At 39.3% G+C, this 24,388-nt stretch overlaps 2 protein-coding genes across 8 annotated transcripts in view; one reads left to right on the forward strand and one right to left on the reverse strand.

The window, feature by feature from the left end:
* The window catches only part of LOC309719077 (netrin receptor UNC5D-like), a 309,431-nt gene that overhangs the window by 220,630 nt on the left and 64,413 nt on the right, over window positions 1-24,388 (forward strand). For all 4 annotated transcript variants that reach the window (XR_014280140.1, XM_082554925.1, XM_082554926.1 and 1 more), the window contains one exon: window positions 21,860-21,944. Coding sequence is in view for 3 of the 4 variants with exons in the window: in XM_082554925.1 (XP_082411051.1) it covers window positions 21,860-21,944 (85 nt within the window). In the remaining variant the exon portion in view is untranslated. The remainder of the gene's footprint in view (window positions 1-21,859; window positions 21,945-24,388) is intronic.
* LOC309719089 (uncharacterized protein) lies at window positions 8,617-16,786 on the reverse strand. 4 transcript variants are annotated; one of them, XM_082554951.1, is made up of 7 exons: window positions 16,068-16,786; window positions 15,420-15,471; window positions 14,212-14,321; window positions 12,836-13,057; window positions 9,989-12,513; window positions 9,585-9,753; window positions 8,617-9,473 (listed from the first exon to the last, which is right to left on the reverse strand). In XM_082554951.1, exons 5-7 carry the CDS (start codon window positions 10,467-10,469, stop codon window positions 9,350-9,352), a joined length of 774 nt encoding a protein of 257 aa, XP_082411077.1. In that variant the 5' UTR covers window positions 10,470-12,513; window positions 12,836-13,057; window positions 14,212-14,321; window positions 15,420-15,471; window positions 16,068-16,786; the 3' UTR covers window positions 8,617-9,349. The 4 variants fall into 4 exon arrangements, with proteins under 4 accessions (XP_082411077.1, XP_082411078.1, XP_082411075.1 ...); XM_082554952.1 differs by lacking the exon at window positions 16,068-16,786 and adding an exon at window positions 15,579-16,055; XM_082554949.1 differs by lacking the exon at window positions 15,420-15,471.

Here is a 24,388-nt window from a genome sequence, read left to right on the forward strand (position 1 = left end):
AGCCACGTCTTAGACACCTTGTGACATTCTAACAAAAAGACAAGCCCGCCAGAACTGATATTTTTAACTTCTCTCGACCTCCTATGACAACCTCCACAATTTGTTTTGTGACGTTGACTAATAGGAGCAGAGAGCTTTCTGGCTTGCATGGCAAAAGAAAGAATCCAGAGAACAGGCAGCCCATACTGTTCCAACTGAAAGGTCCACAGTCACAGACCAGCCACTAGCATACACACGAATTTATGCGCAAGAATAGATTCTACATTTTGCTTTGGGTAGCTGGTTGCTGGCCCATCCCTACTTGTGAAAGACTCTAAGCTCTGACCAGTTGAGGTCTGTCGTGTCGCTCTGACTCAAGTCACTGCAAGATCAGACAGAAATAGCTTGAATAGCTTAAAAGACCAACTCACTCCTAAACTCCAGGCACCCCAGAATATTAAGCTTATTTTTGCATTTCTTCAGAGTATTGTTTCAGAGAAATACATTGAGGAGTTAAAGTTTTTGTTGTCTAAGGATAACTTGTTTCCATTATCCATCTCCATTATCCAGTGTGTGAATGTGTGTGTGAATGGGTGGGTGACTGGATATGTAAAGCGCTTTGGGGTCCTTAGGGACTAGTAAAGCGCTATATAAATACAGGCCATTTACCATTTTAAACTTTTTTATGCTACAGTCACACTGGAAAAGAAAATTGTTGGCGACTGCAATGAACAAGTGACCTCTCACAGTCAATTGTTTCAAAGCGACTCTGGTGCGTCCAGACAGCAATAAAACAGCAATAAGGCGGAGTCAGTCTGATGGCAGACTGAGAGCAGATTTGTGACTGAATGGGGTCAAGCTGGCAATTACATGCAATCTGTCTGTGATAATATGGCAATTAACTGTGATAAATGGGCAAAAATCACCAATCTGTTGCCATCTACTTATGACGAAGTTCGCATTAAACTTCTGAAGTCAGAGTCAGCAGGAGGAGTGGAAGACTTAATTCTGGGGATGCTGGTTTTGGGTTGCTGTTTCCTTTCCCAGTGTGCTAACCCTAACCTCAATCCTACCCAATGCTCTGGGAGAGCAGCACCAACCACTACTATACAATCAGTTGGCAAGCTGTTGACTTAAGTCCTCTGTTGCAAAAAGACATGTCGCAGCCAAATTGCACTCATTGGCGCAGATGGACTCAGATTGATTGATGTGTGTTCGCAATCCATCTGCATTTATAAGTTACACAAGATTATATGCAAACCTTTGCCAGTCTTTGTCCAAGAGAGATTGCATTCAAGTTGCCCCATGATAGTTTGGAGACAGGTTGCCTCCCACCAGCTGATGTGTACAATCACCTTGAGACTGAAAGGAATCCCTGCAACTACTTGTAGCTGGTTCCTGAATGTGAAGAAATTAATTGTAATCACTGGGCAACCATCAATTTGTCCTAGCTGCAAAAAGGTTGCTGTTCTATTCTGGTGTAACAAAGCCAGGAGTGGTCACATGAATCTAGGATTTCTAGCTATGATCATGTTAAAATAAAAAAAGGGACAAATATGGACTGGCAGCAGTCGCAGAATTTAAATGAAAAAACAAACAAAACTATAACATATGAAAAATCCACCGAAGGTAAAAACATATAATACAAGCTGAAATCAACACAGCTGCTGTAGCCAAAGCAGCAGCCCGTGAGTGTGCATGGTAAGAAAAAGCATTGTACAATATGCATAGAATTATAAAGCACTGTATGAGTGCACTGGAAAAAGTGCTATAAATAAAGTCCATTTAAAGCCCGGAGGCAAGGCTGGCAGAAATGCTGACTGTGTCACTTAACAGGCTTATCAGCATCAGTGCCCCATCATTACATCAAGAGAAGATGTAGCTGTTGTTTGGTATTTGTGTTAAATTAATGTCTTTCTTTAATGTATTGCTCCTGTGGCAACCCTGGCAGTACTAACATGAGAGCAAGCAAACAGCAAATATAAAATCATTCAAACTACTAAAAAGGTTTGCTTGCAAATTTTATAAAAGGTCAGCAATTGCAAGGCTTAGTTGCCCAGCCATTCATATGTTAGCCTGTCTGTGTTCCCCCGTGGGAACTATCCCACCACCATGACACTGAAAACCTATAGCAAAACCTGAAGCCACGTTGGTCACTAAAAGCCCTTCTGTGAATTATTTATTTACCCTCAAACTCATTAATTTTCAACTGACTGCTTTTGTAGAATACTTTGAGTATAAAACTTAATCAATTTATAAGCGAAATTAAATGCAGGACTTGTGCTCTACCTACAGCTATACCTATAAAGAAACATGCTATATACACACAGATTTACAAATAGATGTTTCCTGAATCGATGTTGGATGTATATATATAAAGTCATCAGTTGGAAAGGACAAATAAAAAGATAATGTAAATCACCTTGTCAAAGTTTGTTCTAAACAAATGGCACATATCATTACTATATGACAACTAGTGCATGAACACACTCCTTAGACCCTGTAAGCTGTTGCTAAGATCCATCTGTGCTGTTGCCAAGGCAGGTAGCTGTTTGTTATTCCTCCACGTCATTGCGAGCTCTCTCAGGCAAACGGGGGTCACGCTGTCATCGTGTCCTGCCAACACAAATGGCTGGAGGAGTCTGCGTGAACTGTGCCAACCACTTCACTTACAGCCCTCTTCTGTGGTCCTCCCATATACACGGTGGTGTTCTTCAGCCTGCATGGAGAGGTGAAGTGAAATCAGCCTCCCACGGTCGTCTTTCAGGCTGAAGGTCTGTGTGGAGAAGTCTTTGCTATCAAGAGCAGAACTCGCACGGTGTGTCTGCAGGGACTGCTGTTCATTAGACTGAACAGGCAGCCATACGCAGCACTTCACTGCAGATTACTGGAGTTCTCCAGTCACCTTAGTGATACAAACCAAAATAGCAACGTTCCTTACATCTGTTCAGCCATTTTTAAGGAGTGGATTCACACTACATCTCCCACACAAAATCAGGGGACTTGCAGCTTTGAAGAATTAATTAAAATTTCATTAGAAATGAAAGACCGTGCAGCTGATTCTGTCTTTGAAAACAATGTCCTAAATTACTCTGGATAATTCACAAACCCCACTTTCAGCATTTTCAGTAGCTGTACCTATTTTCTACCAAAGAAATAAATCCTTTCACAGTGGCCATGAAGCTTAAGGAAGCACTCTTAATCACTTTAAAGGTACTTTTGATTGTTTAAACTTTCTAAATGAACAAAAACTATGAGTCTCAGAATTATTTGAGATAGTGTTAGAATCTTTTTAAATTCTCTAAACACTTCATTTTCAAATAATTTTACTTTTCTGCCATTGATTTCATGGTTAGCGGTCTAAAATGGTCTTGAAGAAACTCACTGACAACAATACAATTACAAACAACATGAAATACAACTTGCTCTGCAGGAGACATTCTTTCTGTTGAAATATTGTGAATCCCAGTGCTGAATAATCCCATAGAATTCCCTGGAAAGAGGGATCATCCCTTTATAGTAGACATCTACCTGCCTGTGGTCTACCTAGCCTGTGTAGCCTCTCAATTAAATGCATCCAGAATACCTGAGAACTTCACTGCAAGTGTATACGAACACTAGATGATTCATACCGTGCCCAAACACATTAGACCCCCCCACACTCCAGTACGTGTGACTAGTGTGATCATTCCGTGCTGTGCCACGATGCAGTTAAGTGAACTGGGATCTGGTGAACATGGGTGTGGTTCAGTTGTACTGTGTTATGTAATCAATGTCTGCACCACATCACAGAACTCCAGTCATCCTCATCTACATCTGCCTCTGTAAAAGTCACATTAAGTAATTTACAAACATCTGAGCAGATCGCGTCTCACTGCTTCCCTAATTAAGTCATAAAAATCACAAACCTGGTGCTCTGCAAGATCATGTTTCAAGGGTGCAAATGTGTCTGAGAGAGAGAGAAAGAACGCATAAGAGGGATGAGTTGAGATGCTGAGACAAAGTGAAGTGCACTTGGGCCATGAAATGGCCGTGGAGGAGGTGTGAGTAGGTACACTGTTCCAAAAAATAGTAATGTCAAAGTATCTTACTGTATATTTTACAGTTTTGTACTGTCTTTCTAGAATATCATTAAATTTACATAAGTAGACTGTGATTTTACATGTCAAAGATAATATGCATATTTAGATTTTGTAAAAATACATTCAGAAATGTATCATAATTTCACAAAAATTTGTCTGTTATGTGAGAGAATGATCTGTTAAATTCAAATTTAATACTATGGAAAAATATGTAAAATGATAGAAAATTAATGAGAATAATCAATAATTAAATGAGTATCTGAATTATAATTTTGCTGAAGATTTCATGTCATCTAGGTCTGATTCAATAATTCAGAGGTAACAAGTGAAAATATAATTAATAGGAATAAAAACCAAAAAAAAAACATAAAACATTGCATGGCCACGCTGTGCTAATTATATGTTTTAAAAAATAAATGTAGAGGTAGGAATTGCAATTAATATAAATCTCAAAGTATTCACAACATTCCTGAACAGAAATAGGTCTCTACACCTGGGGTGAGGGTGTGGCCATGAAAACAATGTGACATGCCATTGGATGTTGGGACACATAATAACATGACGCTAAGCATCGGCCAATGAATGTGAACTAACAACAACAAGGTCGCGGGTATGGCTGCACTGTAGGAAAAAACCCTAATATGAAGGTATTTTACTGCATTTTACAGTAATGTTCTGTTCTTCCAGAATATCATTAAAGTTACGTAAATAGACTTTGACTTCACATTTCAAATGTAAATTAACGTTAAATCACTGTAATGTAATACAACATAATTTTCATGATTATTAAATGTATCTGTCTGTACATATGCATATTTAGATTGTTAAAACACATTCACAAATGTATCATGATTTCACAAATATCTGTCCGTTATTTGAAAGATTGAACTGTTGAATTCAAATGTAATGCTATGGAAAAGCATACAACATGATCCCTATGAGCTTGTGTTACATCACATAAGTATTATTATCATTGCTATTTAGGGCGATCGTGGCTCAAGAGTTGGCAGCTTGCTTGTGATCAGAAGGTTGCCGGTTCGAGCTCGGACACTCTCGGTATTGTGTCCGTGGTCAACACTCTCCGCCTACTGGTGATAGCCAGAGGGGCCGATGCTGCGATATGGCAGCCTCGCCAGTCTGTCTCAGAGCATGCAATCCATTATTATTTAAACCAACTGTTAACTGTATATTTCTGTACATTTACGTATTATGATTCATATTTCCACATTCAGTGACCTTGTTTATAGGTAATTTCATTGTTTGATCACGTTAAAATGTTCCTAATTTAATGTCTAAAAGCACTTGGAAAAGGCAGAATCCCATGTCAAATTTGTGCAACAAACTATTTTCATTACTGAAAATAACTATTTTCATGAGAAAGTTATTTTCTGTTATTTTACGGTAGTATTTTGGCGCCCCAGCTGCCGGAATATTACTGTTTAAGATTTTTTTTTCCCTATTTATAGATAATTTCATTGTTTAATCACATTAACATGTTCCTAATTTAATGTTTAAAATCACTTGAAAAGGCAAGATCCCATGTAAAATTACAGTTTTTTTTAAGATGTTTTTTTTTTTTGCGTAGTGAGGGTGTGCTGGGAACGTCTAGCAGAGGCCCCAGTCCGCGAGATCTTCAACGCACACCTCCGGCAGAGCTTCAACAGCATTCCGAGGGAGACTGGGGACATTGAGTCCGAATGGACCATGTTCAGCGTCTCCATTGCCGAAGCTGCTGCATTGAGCTGCGGCCGCAAGGTGGTTGGTGCCTGCCTTGGTGGTAATCCCCGAACCAAATGGTGGACACCAGAGGTGAAGGGAGCCACCAGGCTGAAGAAGGAGTCCTATCGGGCTTGGTTAGCCTGTGGGACTCCGGAGGCAGCCGACAGGTATCGACAGGCCAAGCGGAATGCGGCTCGGGCAGTGGCTGAAGCAAAAACTCGGGTGTGGGAGGAGTTCGGAGAGGCCATGGAAAAAGACTTTCGGGCTGCCTCGAAGAGATTCTGGCAAACCGTCAGACGTCTCAGGAGGGGAAAGCGGTGCTCTACCTGCACTGTGTATAGTGCTGGCGGAGCGCCGCTGACGTCGACTGAGAAAATTGTCAGGCGGTGGAAGGAATACTTCGAGGACCTCCTTAATCCCACTGACACGTCTTCCGAGGAGGAAGCAGAGTCTGGGGATGAGGGGAATGACCCGCCAATTTCCGGGGGCGAGGTCACTGAGGCAGTTAAACAACTCCTTGGTGGCAGAGCCCCTGGTGTTGATGAGGTCCGCCCCCAGTTCCTGAAGGCTCTGGACGTTGTAGGGCTGTCCTGGTTGACACGCCTCTGCAATGTTGCGTGGAGATCAGGGGCAGTACCTGTGGACTGGCAGACCGGGGTGGTGGTCCCCATCTTTAAGAAGGGGGACCGGAGGGTGTGTTCCAACTACAGGGGGATCACACTCCTCAGCCTCCCTGGGAAAGTCTATGCCAGGGTGCTGGAAAGGAGAGTTCGTCCGTTAGTCGAACCTCGGATACAGGAGGAACAATGCGGTTTTCGTCCTGGTCGCGGAACACTGGACCAGCTCTTTATCCTCTCCAGGATACTTGAGGGTGCATGGGAGTTTGCCCAACCAGTCTACATGTGTTTTGTGGACTTGGAGAAGGCATTCGACCGTGTCCCTCGGGGTGTCCTGTGGGAGGTGTTGCGGGAATATGGGGTGTCTGGCCCATTGCTACGGGCCATTCGATCCCTATACAACCGTTGCAAGAGCTTGGTTCGCATTGCCGGCAATAAGTCGGACTCGTTCCCGGTGGGTGATGGGCTCCGCCAGGGCTGCCCTTTGTCTCCGGTTCTGTTCATAATTTTTATGGACAGGATTTCTAGGCGCAGCCAAGTGGCGGAGGGCTTTCGCTTTGGTGGCCTCAGAATCTCATCTCTGATTTTTGCAGATGATGTGGTTCTGTTGGCTTCATCGGGTGGGGGCCTCCAGCTCGCACTGGAGCGGTTCACAGCCGAGTGTGAAGCAGCGGGAATGAGGATCAGCACCTCCAAATCTGAGGCCATGGTTCTCAGCCGGAAAAGGGTGGAGTGCCCACTCCGGGTCGGGGATGAGTTCCTGCCCCAAGTGGAGGAGTTCAAGTATCTCGGGGTCTTGTTCGCGAGTGATGGGAGAAGGGAGCCGGAGATCGACAGACGGATTGGGGCTGCAGCTGCAGTAATGCGGACGCTGCACCGGTCCGTCGTGGTGAAGAGGGAGCTGAGTGTAAAAGCGAAGCTCTCAATTTACCGGTCGATCTACGTCCCTACCCTCACCTATGGCCACGAGCTGTGGGTAGTGACCGAAAGAACGAGATCGCGGATACAAGCGGCAGAAATGAGCTTCCTCCGAAGGGTGGCTGGCCTCTCCCTTAGAGATAGGGTGAGAAGTTCGGCCATCCGGGAGGGGCTCAGAGTAGAGCAGCTGCTGCTGCTGACAAGGATGCCCCCTGGGCGCCTCCTGGGTGAGGTGTTCCAGGCATGTCCCACCGGGAGGAGGCCCCGGGGCAGACCCAGGCCAGCCGAGAGATATAATCTCTCCAGCGTGTCCTGGGAACGCCTTGGTATTCCCCCGGATAAGCTGGAGGAGGTGGCTGGGGAGAGGGAGGTCTGGGCCTCTTTGCTTAGGCTGCTGCCCCCGCGACCCGGCCCCGGACAAAGCGGATGAAGATGGATGGATGGATGTTTTTTTTTTTTTTTAAGAGTGTACAATGGTGCACAGTGCGAGGTAAGCATGCCTAGCATCGGTATCCCCTAAGACTCAGCTCCTTTTTAAACAATGTCCAAATCACTACAGACACAGAACCAACCCACCTGTCACTCTGCCGTCATCCATTTGTCATGAGCAAGACGTTGAGAAACTCAGACTACCTATGAAGGAGCCAGTTTGTCTCAACCATACACAAAATGAATTTCACAGTATAGTAAAAAAAAAAAACAACAATTGCTTTTCAGTGTTTCCACAGTGCAGAGCTTTCACTTTTAATGGCCATTGTTGGCAAGTGAGGTTTTTTTATTTTTGTTTAACTGAGTGATCAGAACCCTTACAGCAAGGGGTTTAACTACACTGTAAAAAAAAAAAAAACTGTAGATTTTACGGTAAAACGCTGGCAGCTGTGGTTGCCAAAAATCTACCGTAAAATTACGGGTGGAACATTTTCTTCTTTAACGGTAAGAAGGTATTGTTTATTTTACGGTTAAAAATAGTGCTAGGGTCAATATTTTACCGTAGAAGAAAATGTTTTAACTTGAAGAAAAAAATAATGTTTTTCCCTAGAATTAACATGAAAATAACATATAAAATAAAGTTTGTGCCAGAAAACACAACATTCTTTCCCTGTAAAATTAACTATCTAAATATAGAAAAAATAAAATTTTATTCTGTAACCGTGTTTAGACTAGAGTGCTTTTAAGTGTTCTACTCTTTAAGTTTAATACACAAACCATGATTTTATTCAAATTACTAAATGTAACACAAAAATATCCACCTTAAATTTCCAAAAAAGTATTTTATTTAACATCTTTGATGCTTTGAACATCAAACATTTACATTTGTACTCAACAAATCACAAATAGTTACTAGTTATCTCCATGACAGTAACAGTGAGGAATCACAGAATTCTTACAAGTTCTGTTCAAACTGTGCAAAACCAGTGCTGTAAGTTGAGCACACATTATACTTCACATTACCTTTAGCAGACAATTCAGACACCTTTAAGTGTTTTGGTGCTGTTCTCACTACATAAATGTCAGTACACATAGAATCTTGACTTTTCAAATTATCCAAATACAAATATAGAGAATTAAACATTTTTTCTATAATTGAAAGAAAATCTGAATTGAAGAAATTACAGGAACAAGTTTACACCCACATATTTTGCACACAGAACTGAGCAGTAAAGCTGAAAATGTACATCTTAAAACTGCATCAGGTAACAAACAAAAACTTTAAACTTGTTTTGAGAACTTCAACTGCAAATTTTTGGATAACTACAAAATGCCAGCAATGTACTGTACATGCAGCATACTTTTACACTATTGTAATCCAAGAAACAAAATCACCACATTTTTACCAGATACATTTTTCAGATATAAAACAGTGAATCAAAAGTAGAACATGTACTTTTACAAATTGTGTCTAGTAAAACTTCACATTGTTAAAAACTTCCCACTCACAATCAGAAATGTAACAATTGTTTCAAAAACATAACATCTGTAGAGTATGTAACATGGTATACCTTTATCACTTCGTCTCAAACAAGAGGGGTAGGACTAGATCCACTCATGGTCAGCAATGTCTGAGATGAGAGTGAGGACTCTGGGATTGACTGAGAACACTTTTTTCTTCTTGGATTCAACCTTGGTGCCTCTCTCAGGATTTATGGAAAAGAAACACCTTCATGAAAAAAGGGCAAGAGAGATGGAGGAAATTAACAACCTGAGGTGGGATATCAAATGGCCAAGTTTGATAAGCACAAAAATAAATCCATAATAAAAGAAATTTTACCGTTGAAGGAACTCCAGTGTTGATCGTAGTTCCACAGGGTAGTGTATGTTAAAGCAGTAGTAACTGCCAAACATTAGGCAGATAGCAGAGGTGAAGGTTGTGATGCGGTCGTTGACAATCTTCTTGTCAATGCTCAACATGAATGTCTCAGCAGCGAAGCAGGAGGAACCTGAGAATTAAAACAACAACAAATTAAAAACTTTAATAACAAGAGCTTTAATGTCAGTCATATATACAAATACAGAGATACTTGTTACATGGATCATAGGATGAGTTATGTTACTAGTTGAACTTATATGGTTGTGTTATCCAGTGTATTAGTGTGGAAGCAACAGAACATGAAACTAAACAAGCCAAGAGTACAAGAACGTGGCAGTTACAACAGAAAACAACAGTTTGCTTACCGCAAACAATGATGGCGGGTGTTGGTGGCACTTTCTCCATCTGAACATCTTCTGCAAGGCTTGTCATCTCAACGCAGTGGAACAGAAGCTCTCCCTTCTCGTCAAAATGAGCCAGTAAAAGAAACATCATCTCAATGACTTCTTGCAAGCAACCACTGGACTGCCCTCTTTCAGTCTGAAGTTTGAGAACAGCATTCAGGACTTGCTTGTGCTTTTGTGCATCAACATATTTGAGGAACTTTAACAGACGTGCACCCTTTTTGTCCACATTGGCAAGGAAGGTCTCCATCAGATTCACACCAGTCAGTTCTTGGAAATGTGCGGTCATACCAACTTCATTGAAGAGAAAGGGCCATTCCTGGCATAGTTTCTGGATGCTTGCCCCTTTGTTGATGTCTTTACGCTGCGTGTAATAGGTGCACTTGACTAGTTCTTTCACAACATCTGTACTGTAGTTATTCTTTTTAAACAGCTTCTTCATTTCTTCTTTTTTTTCAAGCTGACTCTCCACAGTCTCAGAGAGTGGCAAATGCTTTGGCTCCCAGCTAATACAGCCATATGTGTCTTGAACCCTTGCTTTTTGTTCAGCTGGTATTTCATCTGTGTCGTTGTCGTCATCTGATATTGCTTTGCGTTTTTTTTTACCTTTGGTGTGTCAGGTCGCTTAACATTTTCAACTCTTGCCTGAAGTTGCTTTACAAGAGAATGATATCCAGGTCCAATAACATCACCATCAACCACATCTTGAAGAGACTTGGGAAACTTGGCCACCATCCTTTTTGCTATCTCTGTAGTAGGGCTGCTCGATTATGGCAAAAATGATAATCACGATTATTTTCACTGAAATTGAGATCTCGATTATTTGACGATATTTAACCCTTTAAGACCTACTATAGAACCAAGTCCGCCAGAGCTTATATTATTTTTTTACATGTTGTAGCGCCATTTGTGGGAGCATTTCAAGTTGCTATACATCAATACAACTGTTATAGCCCATATTTTAATAATATGTATTCATTAAGTCCACAGTAACTATATTAATTGCAAAAAAGTGCAATAAACTACAAAAAAATGTAAAATCATTTTGGGTTTTTTTACATATATTTCTACTTGGAGAAATTTAAGAGGTTTATCCCTCAAAACTTTAAATACAAAAAAGTTGCAAAAAAATAGTTTACAACAGCAGGAAATTTATTTTGAGTGTCTTCATAGTTTTATTTTGGAGATATAGCAATTTTTATATACTGCAGGAAAAACAAAAAAAACAATCCTATGATGCAAATTTGCAAAGAAAACAGCATGTGCATCAAAATAAACTATTTCCAGCAGTGCAATTTGAGTTCTAAGCATCCCAGAAACTATTCAGAAAAGTCAAACATGACTTATAAAAACACCAGTATAGGCTTTTAAGGCCTACAAGTAAAAAACTACATTTTCTGCGAAATGACGTCACTTCCTGTTTCGGGCAGGAAGTGACGTGCGATAGTTTGCGCTGACGTCTGTTTCACTGTGGGAAGTGTTACGAACAGCTGATCGGATCGGCAAAGCGTGTTTCTGGAATATTATGTTTTTGTTCCTGCAAGCGCTTTTTATGGAAGGAAACCGTGACCGAGGACAAGCTGATGGCATGAGATGTAAGTTTCATATGCAAAATAATTATTGCGCTAGCTTACATGATTCAGGTTCTACAGGGATTTAAACATAGTTACACAAAATGGAGCGTGCTGCTCTGACAGGCTTTAAAGGGTTAACAATAACAATGTATTGAATAATGACTTTAAAAAATTATAAAATGTTTGCAATATAAAAAATAAATGAAAAATGTAAACATCTAAGTTTAGTGAACTTTGCAGTGTTGCTCTGTGGTGCAGCTACGACACCGTAGAAAAGTTTACAAACTATGTCTACTTGACACATCTGACTCCGCGAACCCATAATGTTTCCAAACCACTGAAGTTTTTTTTTACCTCTCTTTTCAACCAACGGCAGTCACTCTCCTCTCCAAATAACTTCTGCTTAGCTTTCCGAGCTTCCCTCGGGTCCTCTTAATTGTTGTGACGCTGTTCGAAATGCGGAGAGGTGCGCTCGATTTGCCACACGGAGCAGCGCGAGAGTAAAGCATGAGGGAGGTGCTAATAATCGGCTCAGTCATTTTTAATGATCGTTGAAAGCCCAGATCGTAATCGTGATTAAAATTCAATTAATTGAGCAGCCCTACTCTGTAGTATTGTGTTTGGTTGGATTCTTACAAGTCTTCATCATTTCAGAGACCACAATCCTTATCATTTCTCATCTTTGTCTTGCGCTTGGTCTTTTCTGTCTTTCCAAGTTCTGCACCAACTCCTCAGGGAGCCTCTGCCATGGTATCTCAAATCTCTCTACCCAGTTTGGTAGTAATGGTGTACAGATTCCTGAAAGTGATGAAGTAGTGGTGGATGATGTTGGTGAAGAAGAAATTGAAGGTGGAGAAAGAAGGACATCCACTGGAGAGGAATGTACAGCAATTGGTGTCGAAGTGCCAGAGACTTTAAAAGTACATAAAAAAAGAGATATGAAAGCATTAGATCATGTTTTCTGTTATGTTAAATTCTGCACTGCATAGATACATTTTGAGATATTAAGGTTACACAGCATGGTCAAAACTTAATAATGCAATTTGTCTGATAGATTGCATTTCGAAACTCAAAGTGTATTAAATTTCCCCACAAAGCATCCAAGTTTTATTTACACAGAAAGCATGGTTAAATAATGATGGCCACATCAGACTCAGGAACACTCATATTCTAAGTATTTCCAACTTCAAGAGCCCTCTGTGCGTTTGGTGTGGTGACAATGTTTTACACTTACCATTTTGGGTCCAGGCAGCCACTAGTCTTCTAGCTTGTATGGGCTTGAGCACTGGCAGCAGGTCATTTTCTGTAATGTACTTTAAATCATCTGTGGTTTCTGCACCAAGTGTTGTCAAAGTATCTTCTACTGACTTGAGAAGTTGATCAGGAAGGTCCGGAAGCACTCCTGCTATTGCATCCCCTATGTTCTTTAAGATAAGCACCTGCGATTCAGCCATACCTGTTAAGACACACATACAAAGAGTTTGGCTCTGGCCCATGATGTCATATCAAGGCATTCAGTCTGACAAGACGCTGTGCTTCAGTGGAACAATCTGGTGTCCGTTTTTCACGTAAGATGATAACGGCCACAAGTCAATCAGTTCACTGATGAGTCTGCACTCTAATCTCCCAGTGTCATTTTTTACAGAGTACATGTGGTAGCAAGAAAGAAATTCTGCATCATAAACTCTCATGAGAAAATGAAGAGCAGACTCATCTTTAATAAGAATGAGGAGAAGTTCACCAAACTCCATTGACTGATCAAACTTAGTGACAATAAAGTGACCCTTTCTGTAATTAAGCCCATTATACTGAACAGCAACTGGAATCTTTGTATTGCTTTCAGTAAAGCCAAAATGTAGGACTGCGTCTTTAACTTGCTCACTGTAAAGCTCTGAGTAAAATGGTGAGCAATCTTTTATTTGCAATGCTGGAGGACTCACTGACCCAGCAGAAAGGAAGGCCTGAAACATCTGATGTCTCTCTGAAAGAGTCAAGCACAGATTTTTGAAATTTTTCAGATGCCTTGCACATCTTTTGAAGTAACTGTGTTTGCTCTCAAAGCGCATTGTCCAAAGCCTGATGAGAGGGCCAAATTTTAGGATCAGCCCTGGATAATGTCGTAAGTAATGGTGTTTAGGTCTTAAGTTGATATTAGGAAACAGCACCTTTCTGGTTTCCAAATACTCTTGGATGAGAGCATCCAGATAAGTAACCTGAGCCTTGGAAATTTGCTGAGCACAAATTAGGCCAACAATGTCCTTAAGCTGCAACGTTAACTGCCACACATCATCTTGAGAGTTCTGCACTCTGTCTCCAATTATGAGAGGTAAAAGTCTCAAGAAGTTCCAATTTTGAACAGCTTGTCCACCAAGTTTCAATGTTTTTGGACTGACCTCACAAGGTTTGGATGAAGCATCTGTTTCTTTGTATTTAAATTGCTTGATGCGCCTGTTCAGAATTGGGTAAGTGAACCATTTATTTGTGTTGATGAAGTACTTGAGGTAAAGAGCAAGATCGTATGAGAGGACACCCTCAAAGATGTCATGACCGAGACATGGGGGCATGCCAGGTGTGCAAACATCAAAGCTTTGTAAAGAATTAAATACAGACCTGAACTTTATCCCCTGAACTTCTGACACGTCTTCTCTTTCCAGTTGTTCAGTGGCAGATCTATACGTTTCTGGGGTCCGCTGAGGTCCACACACTGCTGGATCAGCACCCTGAAATTCAGTTCGAGTTAACAGACAATATCTGCATAAGTACACTGATGAACTGAAATTTTCTGTAAAATCCCCAATACAATGAGAGCCCAGGTTGTCTCCAGCAATGCAGTAGAGCGCTCCTTTCACTACAGTTTTGTCTGCCATTGTTATCCCATTCTCCTCTAGTACCTTCAAATCAGTCAGGAGTTCTGAAAAAACATTTTCATGGCCAAATTCTTTGAAATCCTTCTCCCTACACAGTAAGACAAGCTGCATATGATCAGTATTTGACCGGGCATTTGGGGGGGGGGGGAATGTTGAGTAGAGAGAAGTACACAGCCAAAACCTTGTGCTTCTTTTTGGCAGAACCAAGTGGGTTCACTACTTCAAATGCATCCTGGTATAGAACCAGCTTGAGGCAATGTGGATTTTCCTGAAAAAATTTGTTTGACACAAACACGTTACCATCACAACAGTCGCTGAGAACATCTGGTCTTGAAACATTATTAGGATCCACTGATATGAGACCTTGCCAAAAACTTGATTCCAGCATACCCTTCAAAGTATTTAGCAGAGGAACATAATAGGCAAATCTCTCCATCCTGTTCTCGTCCCTGCCCAAAAACACTTTTCTGGGTTCAACATACTTGAACACATCTTTAAAGCACTGAACTCTTGAATAAGCAGTTCTCATGGGCCCTGTGTGACAAGCTGAGAACAAGTCAGATTGTTTTACTGTGTCACAGATTTTTACAATGTCTTCATCTGAAACTGACATATCTTTTAGAAGTGACCTTAGTCTATTCAATGTATACATCTGTCCCAATTCATGTATATTTTGTATTTCTTCAACAATGGTTTGAATGGTAGATGCTGGCAGAAGATGTAGTAGTTTAATGTAAAACATACATACATTTCTGAGATACAGGTCACTGAAATTAGACCCATCCATTCCAGGGTCTTCTATATCTGATACACTGGCACCTTCCTGTATGGTGGCACTTGTAGATGGACTCTCTGACTGAGTATCTTTGTTTAAACCACAAATCACATTTTCCAAACGTTTGTGTTTTCTAGACATATGGGAGGTAAATGTAGATTTTACAGAGAACTCACTTTGGCATCCTCTCACTGGACAAGTTACATGCCGTCCCTCTTCTATGTGTTCCTTTAAGTGAGCAATCAAAGCTTTAGTTCCCTCACATTGGCGTTCACAAAGTGAGACAGTGCAATTCAAACCCATTAAGGTAGCATTCTGAGAAACAGTTGCGGTACCAGTGTGGTGGCGGTAGAAGTGAGACTTTAAAGCAGCATATCCAGAAAACACCTGCTTACAACTTACTTCAACACATTTAAAAATACACCGGGGTTCATTACGATGCAGTCTGCAATGCAAAACATAAGCTTTCACGGACTGAACCGATTCTCCACATATGCTGCAAAAATACATAGTCAATATGACACAGCTGCGAAGCTAGCTAACTTAAAGCTTCAGCCGGATGTCAAACAAGGCGGAAAAATCCAGGCCGCATTTAGACAAAGCATTCAAATATAGCTATACTAATTAGACGGTTTCCATTAATACACCCGTCTCCAAAACACGTCTCAACGAGCACTGCTGATTTTGCAAGGCTCTTTTCAGCCTAATGTAGCTAACGCTAATGCTAGAAACGAGCTAAAGCTAACGTAAATTTATCATTTGCGCCTTCACTGCCTGCAACACAATGCTGTCGATAAATAAACCAAGTTGGATTATTTTCTTACCGTAGTAACTGAAGACGAGCTGTGGCAGACGTTAAATTAAAAAAATGAGAAACAAGTCGACGAAAATGAAGATAGCGTGATGCCGTAGTAGTCCAAAGCAAAACTTGTGTGGAGCTGTACAGACGTTATCTGCGGCGGAGCCTGATGCAGTGCGCTGATTGGTCCATTTGAAATCAGGCGCCTTGATGTGAAACGGTGCTCTAAACTTCAGGGGAAAATGCCTAGTTTTGGGAGGAGGTGCTTTTAAAATCTTTTTTCTTCATATGATAATTAACTATGAATAAATAGAACAGACAACAGATTATTATTTTAATACTTATGGGATTATATGAATTTACTCAATAATATAGTATGTCTATCATTAGCTGTAGGTCTCTCCAGTTGTTGTTAGCTTTTACATTTTAAACTCATGGTTTATTGAGTTCAACAGAATGTAGATTTAACAGCTACATCCCATATTCTTTACAAAAACTACATCCAAAAATTGCCCTAATACATTTCTAGTATAAAGATCTTGGGACATATGTACCTGTTATATTACAATTTGAGAAAGAATATGCTGTATTAAATGTGCTATGAATCAAGAATGGATTTAATGTAAAGTGCTTTGGGCTTCTTGAAAACCGCTATCTAATCCATTATTATTATTATGTGAAATTAATGCAAAAATCACAAAGTCATATTACAGCATGTATCCATTACCAGCACAACCATGCTTACATTCAGCAATTAAAACCTGTATTTTTTTCAATAAATAAATGTAAAAAAAATTGTGTTTGCCTGTTCTAAACTTTATTGGAATCTTCCATTAAAAAAACTATGCAAGAGTGATTTACAGTAGGTTTATGTATTTTTTTCAGAGAAAAAATGTACATATTACAGTTTTTCCACATTTCTTTATTTACGGCAATTTCACATCAAATCAACAGTTTTAAACTGTTTTATAGTTAACAGGTTTGTCCTGTCGTATTTTTAACTGTCTTTCACTGTTAAATATACGGATCTTTTTTACAGTGTACTCAAGAAAGACAGTTGCAATTGACTCTTCCTACCAATTTCTTTGTCGCCACCAGCACAAGCTCCCCAACATGTAAAACACAGCTTTATTAAAAACAGACAAACTCTAAAGAATGCCCATTCCAGACATGACCAAGTTATTACAAATACACACTTTCCATAAAGCTGCCAAAACCCTTTATCTGTCATCTCCCTCGCTGCTCCTCTGAACCTTTTATTTGTAAAGCAGGGCCTTTATATGCTCTCTACACTTCAGAGTGAATGCTCTGCCATTCACTCTGCGGCAGATGAATAGTGTGACGCAACAGAGGATGGACAGTGTTGATCTTTTGACATGCTGTGAAAAAAACCCACTTGCTTCTTCAAAGCTGTTGTGTAGCTGACTGGGAGATCAGAGGGAAAAGAAAGATATGTTTACAGCTTAACTTAAATCACATATTGATTCAGTTGCTTATTTTCAGTAGCCATTTGTGTATATTCAGGCTGATCAGCTAAGCTCTTAGACTACTAAGACCTAAGGGGAAAAAATAACAGTGTTTACTCAGATTATGTAGGAATAACAACCTCCTACACATTTTACTGAAAAACGTCAGTTTTGTTTACCGAGAAACAGGTTTTACTCATTGTGACCCACTGGCCACTCATCTTCATATTTTCCCCACAATTCCTAGATCTTTCCTAACAAAGGATGTTTACCTCTTTAGGCGCTTTTTAACATTTCTGTTCTTCCCTTAATATTCAGTGCATATGTGGATATTTTCACGATTCACCGACAAAAATAAATAGCAATATATTTTGCAAACGTTATTCTGTGCATGGTCATTATGGCACATGAGTTATATCAAGCAATGCTTGAGCTACCAGATAAAAAAAAAAAGCATATGGTTAGACCATATTTTTGCTGAACATCTTAAACATGCCAGTAATAAGCTGGCATCCATTTCTTTCCATCTGTTTTACTGGTTGCATGATCCATGGCTTGTTGCCAGACCCAGTGTTATCTGTTCTGTTAGTGCCGATCATTAAGGATTAGGCTAGGAAAGTCAGCAGTCTTGATAACTACAGACCAACACTATTAGCGAAGACAACGTCAAAAGTTTTAGAAAGAAACTGGCTCCATAGATTACATATGTTCATTAACTTCACTGATAATCACTTTGACTTCAAACTCAAGCATGGTGCTGATTTTTGTATATATTCTTTGAAATAAACTTTAAACCGATGTAGAAGACAGAATTCATCACTTTTTATCAATGCCTCCAAAGCATTTAGGTGTGTAATTTATAAAGTTACTTGCTAAGTTCAGTCAAGGAGGGGTGCCAAATACATCATGAAATTTCTGGTTTAACTGTTAAAGACAAGCAGACATTGCAAGCTGTTGCATTTCTGCCCTGGTTGGAGTTAGTGATGGTGTTAGACAAGGAGGAATTTTGTCCCCAATTCTTGTCAATGTTTATGTTGATGATTTGTCAAAGAAATTAAGAGCCTATATGGGATACATGGTATTTTATTGATCCATTTTATGTATATAGATGATCTTGTTGTCTTTAGTCTTAGCAGTGCTGGTCTCCAGCGGCTCTTTCACATACGTTCTCCTTACTGTATGACGTTTAACATGATATCAGATACAATGTCTGTAAAAGAGCACTGACAATTTGCAGAAGCAAGTAAGGACAACTATCAAAGATTTCCAGAGTTGAAATTGTCAGATAATCATTTTACTGTCTGTAACAAGTTCAGATATCTTGGACATCTCACATCAAATGTCAGATGATAATGGAAATGTTGGATGAAGTGTGCATACATCTTAGGTAAATTGAATGCATGTGTCGATAGATAGACCATTTCTTCATTTAGAACATAATGTACACCTCTGTATATGAAAGACCTTTGGACAAATTATAGGAAAACAAGTTTATGGAAACTTCATGTAGCTTTTATTGAGGCTTTGAGGTTATTACTGAATACACTGAGATGTTTGTAACTGCTGGAGCCACTACATTTAAAGTTTTATTAACACATCTCATTGATAAATATATTTGCATGCACATGAAGCAGATACAAGGTTTAGCACCGCACGTTATCACTCTTCATTGTGGAGACACTGGTATAGGTGCAGAAAGGTGTATTTTTATTAGTTTTTCTCTTGTTTTTGTGTTACTGTATGTGATTTGTTTTGTTTCTATGGACATAAAGATTGACTGAATAAAAATTGATTGATAGTCATGAAATTATGTTGCAGCCAAGTGCTGCTGATCATATACACTTGATTAGCTTTATCATCAGCAAGACTGAGCACCTTTATATAGGCAGTAGTTTCTGAGTTTTTTGGTCTGGTGCATGTTAACACATCGTGGACGTTCCAGCAAATTATCCTAAGGTCAGAAAAGCAGGAAAATCCAAGCTGATGGGTTTTCACAATGTAATGTGATGTGATTTTTTTCTTTAATTGTTTATATTGGGGTTTTTTGATGTTGTTAAAGTAACTTTTCCATCATCACTATAGGTCATCAAAAAATAAAAAATAAAAGAAAATGCAGTTGCAAAGAATGGTCTGGACTTTTACATCAAAAAAGCAGAGCCACACACTGAAATGAGAGAGCAGCCAAAAGTAGATTCTTACTTTGTTTGGTCATAAGAGGCTGAATTACATGCTTGGTTAATTTTTTAATTTTTTTTAACAGACTTGGGTCAAAGGTATTTTTTTAACCAGTTTTGTGGCTGAAGGGGAAAAAAGTGTAGTTTAAAGAGCGTACAATCATATGACGCAAACATCAGTTACTAAATCCCTTAGCATCTGACTGGTGTAACCATGTTTAAAATGAGCCCTATTGCGCTGGAAACTGTGTGCATGAACATGAATGCTGTGTCAACACAAGCTAAGTTAAAACCTTCACTTATCTTGCACATGATCAGAGTCATTGTCGGCTTCTCATCCATAGCAGCCTTATGTAAGTCTTCATTGTAGCCTCATGTAAGCATAAAATGCCAAAACCTTACATGTAAACAATAAAATGTTTTCTATTGTTTTTGAGTTTCCCTCACTAACATTATCTGTACCAACAAATATCCAATAAATATATAAAATGTTTGTGCTAATTGGTTGAAATTCAGAAGTGAAATACTAAAATAGTACTCAGGGCCTGTTTGCCTCAGTCACACATAACTGCAGGCTAAATTTTGATTACAATACACTAATTAGTTGTTGTTTCTTCTTTGAAAAAAAAAATCAATAAATAAGAAAATCCAACTGATTTTTGCAAAAAATATGTGTTTTATAATTTTGTAGGGACTGTTAAAGACCTGCATGCAAATATTCTATCAATAACTCCAGTGCAACTTAGTCACAGTAACTCCCACAGCTCTGCCTGCTTACTACTCTTTTTTCTACAAGCTTTGTTTGCTAACCCATTAATTTGTTATTTTTCTCATTTGCGTACAAGAAATAACTTCATAGTTTATTTAAAGTTCATATTTGTGTCATTGATTCCCCCTCATCAGTATGGAAATTGTTGCTCTGTTGTGTAGCACTTTATACTCAGGAGGACGGCTATATAAAAAGTAAATGCTTCAATATAGCTAATTAGCGACAATAAGCTACATTTATATTAAATTTTCTGACTCTACAGCCTCCCAAAGCCTAGCAAAGTCAAAAATGCTTACTGGTTACCAACAGGGCAAATTTACAGATGTAGCTTCAGTGGGACTTGGAACGGAAATGACTGCACCCACACAAGGAAAGTCAATTATTGGCAGAGAGAATGGTTTCACCTCCAAATTTCAGTTTAAAATTCCATGGTGACCAGAACTTTGTAATGAACTCTGTGACGTCTTATATCTGAACTCTCCAATACATAGCAGTGTAAAATAGACCATGTGGCTTGGTACCAGACAACACATATAGTTGACTGCAAACCTTAAACTGCAGCCGCTTGGAAATATTTGCACTAAAGCAAAAAATAAAAATAAAAAAAAGACATAAGGTTAATAAAATTCATTTTTGTCACTGTGGTCTGCTCACTGAAACTTTTTCCCCATTGAACCATGACAGTAAAAAGCATCTTGACCTCCACCAAGCAGATTCTTTGTCTAAATATAGAAATATTTTACCAGGCTGGGATGAAATTTAAATAATTCAATCCAATCAGTGTTTTTCAATTCAAGCTCATCTATATAGCGCTAAATTGAAACAATAGTTTCCTCAAAGCTATTTATATTGTAAAGTAGAGACCGTAATAATGTAAAGAAAAGCCCTATGAGCAAGAACTTGGTGATGGTGGAGGAAAAACTCAGTTAGATTGATGGGCAAGTATTTGCTTTGACCAGTTAGGATTGGGTGGATGGATACAGGATGAAAAGTTTGAAGTACAGTAACATCTTCTATCTATTTCTATCTTTGCTAACAACCAGTCAAGAATCAGAAATCCGCAAATGCCAGTGCTTCACCGAGTCATCCCGAAATACTCTAGGCTGTCTTATAGCTAACCCTATAGATAAGTAGTATTTATGTCTTCATTTGCTCATGATATGTGAACACTGTTTAAATATGCCAAAATAAGCCCTTTTTTATTGTACCCCCATTGAAAATCAGCATGAATATTATAACACTTAGAAGCCCAAGTCTAGGTCACTCTTTTCTTTGAGGTGAACTGAAGCGCTCATAAATATCTACATAACCCCAGCATGTATGACATGCTCTTATTTTGCCCTATGCTGTCAGGCTGCTGGAGGAGTTGCTGCTGACACAAATGTGTGTGTGTGTTTGTGTGTTTCAGGGGTCAGCCTCCTGGTGCCTCATGGATCCGTGGCTGAAAATATGTCCTGGGAGATGTACATGGTGATCAATCAGGGAGAAGCAAGGTGAGGCCACAGTTTACCTAAATATCATTTGAAGCATCTATCTGCCTGTCACTCTCTCTCTATCTTATCATCCATCTGCCCTGACTCTCCATCACCTGTCATCGCTGTCCTGCTTTGCTCTAATTATTTTGTTACTTTGTTTGCAGCTGCAGTATCAGCGCTCTGTCATTGTGGGATGAAGGAATTCGATTTAGGCTTTCTGATATGTTTTCTTACAGCCTGTTGTCTGTGTTGAGTTTAGCTTCTAGTCTTCCAAGTATGAAATTTCAACCAAAACAAAAAAATAATTAATTAAAAAAATCAAGCTTTTTAAAGATCAGTTGGAGGATTTCATGTCACTGTCTCTAAACATTGTAAATGGCCTGTATTTGTATAGCGCTTTACTTAGTCCCTAAGGATCCCAAAGCGCTTTACACATCCAGTCATCCACCCATTCACACACACATTCACACGCTGGTGATGGCAAGCTACATTGTAAGAGGATAGCAAGACAGTCTGAGTGTAACACACATATGCTTGTGCTGTCTTTCATACTTCATACAGCCTTTTAGAGCCAAAATGAGAAGTTGTTTATGATGTGTCTGAGGCGGTTGGCTGACAAATCTTGTATCAAACAAAGACTACAGGTACTCTTCTTAGGCTAAAAAATACATTGATAATGAAAGGAGCCTTCACAAGATATTACACATCAGACTCCTTTTTTCCATCATGGTTTGTAGTAGTCAGGATATAAAACTGTTCTGGAGGACCTTTGTTTTGTTGCTGATTAATAATGGATGATTGAGCTGTTGAACCATTCATGCTTGACCCTGTACTATCTCCTGTGAATTACATATGGAAAGCAAGATGCAAAAAAAAAAGTTTCCTGAAAAAACATTCATCAGGAAAGCTGTAATTATTTTTTACCGGTAATGCAATCAAAAGCTTTTGATTTGCAGGTTTTGACTCTGAACTGCAGAATGCAAAAACATTGCACTGTTGGAAAAGAAGGTAGGAGAACATCTAAAAAAAAAATGGAGGCACTAATCAAAAGGAGAGTTTGCTTTTGTTGAAATTAGTGATTTACCTCTGTCTTTGAAAATTGTCTTTGATGAATGGTTTGCTCTCAAGTAAAATATATGTGACTAAATCCAAAATAAATTAAATGTCAGACAAAATAAGAAATGCCAGTTACATTCATTGGCTAAACACATCAGCTAACTATCATTTTAATGTTAGCTAATGTACCTTAGCTATAGGCCTCTAAGCTTATCAATTGCTGTTAATCCTTTTTTATGTTTGGAGCTTGAAAATTTTTAAAGAAGTCATGTCAAGAAGAAGTCAAGAAAGGTAATAAAGAATCAATAGATGGAAAGGCAACCTGTCTCAAACCAGTTGTAGCCCCGCACTGACTGACTGCAGCTTGGCGTCAGTCTCAGACAGATTGGCCAAGGATTGTAAATAATTGTTTAATTTGTAAATGCAGACAGATGGCAATACACTGCAGTCATTCTATGTCAATCAACAGAGGATTTGACTCAACTGGTTGCCAGCTGGTTGCATTCTGGTGTATCATTTTCCCATCCTGCAGTAACTATGTAACTGTTTTCGGAGGAATTTCTTGAATTCTGTTTCAGATCCATGAGTTTCTGGCTGGACTCTGCATAGAAGCTGTTACAGTAAATTTCTGGATCTATAGATGACAAAAAGTTTGGAACCTTTGCTAATTTATCACAGTCAATCACTTTATTATCATAGATGCAACTGTAACTGCCAACTTAACCCCATTCAATCGCAAACTTATAACAGACAGACTCCACCTTATTACCAACTGATGGCGGCTGGTGGCAGACCTGGTTCCTCTCCAAACTCTATTTATGTGCTATAGTCACTTCGCTTGAGTGACTATAGCATTAATGTCAGTAGCATATTATTGGTATGATATGTATCAAGAAACTTTTGCTTAATTATGGCTTGTTTTTTGCTGTGGCCCTCTGATCATTAACAAACTGACCATTTGACCATGCTACAATCACTGCCGCTCAGTAGTTCAGCACATTTTTTCATTTCCAAAAGCAGCTGCTTAGTATAGTTTTTGACCAGCAGGAAATAATGCATTTGTTTCCTCTAGATAGTATTTCAGGCTCAAGGCTACTGTATAAGGGATGTTTTCCTCCTCTTTTTGGACAATTCTGAGGCATTAACATTTGGGCAGCTAGCTGTAGCTGATCCATTTCACCTCTGCTAATTTAAGTCGTTAAACTTGGCTCTGTTAGTGGTGTTGGTGGCCTTATGGAGAATCTTTATTGGAACTATCTGATAACGCAATTTGTGACTCAGTTTTGGTGAGTAATAACTCACCAGTTAATTAATCAGCTGCTTAGTACTAATTAGTAAGGATGCAACTTGGTAATCAGGCTTGCTAGTGTTAGTAGTTGTAGCAATGATAGTGATCATAAAGGCGT

The sequence above is a fragment of the Aulonocara stuartgranti genome (genome assembly GCF_965226115.1).
Source record: "Aulonocara stuartgranti genome assembly, chromosome: 12".
In the NCBI taxonomy this organism is placed as follows: Eukaryota; Metazoa; Chordata; class Actinopteri; order Cichliformes; family Cichlidae; genus Aulonocara; species Aulonocara stuartgranti.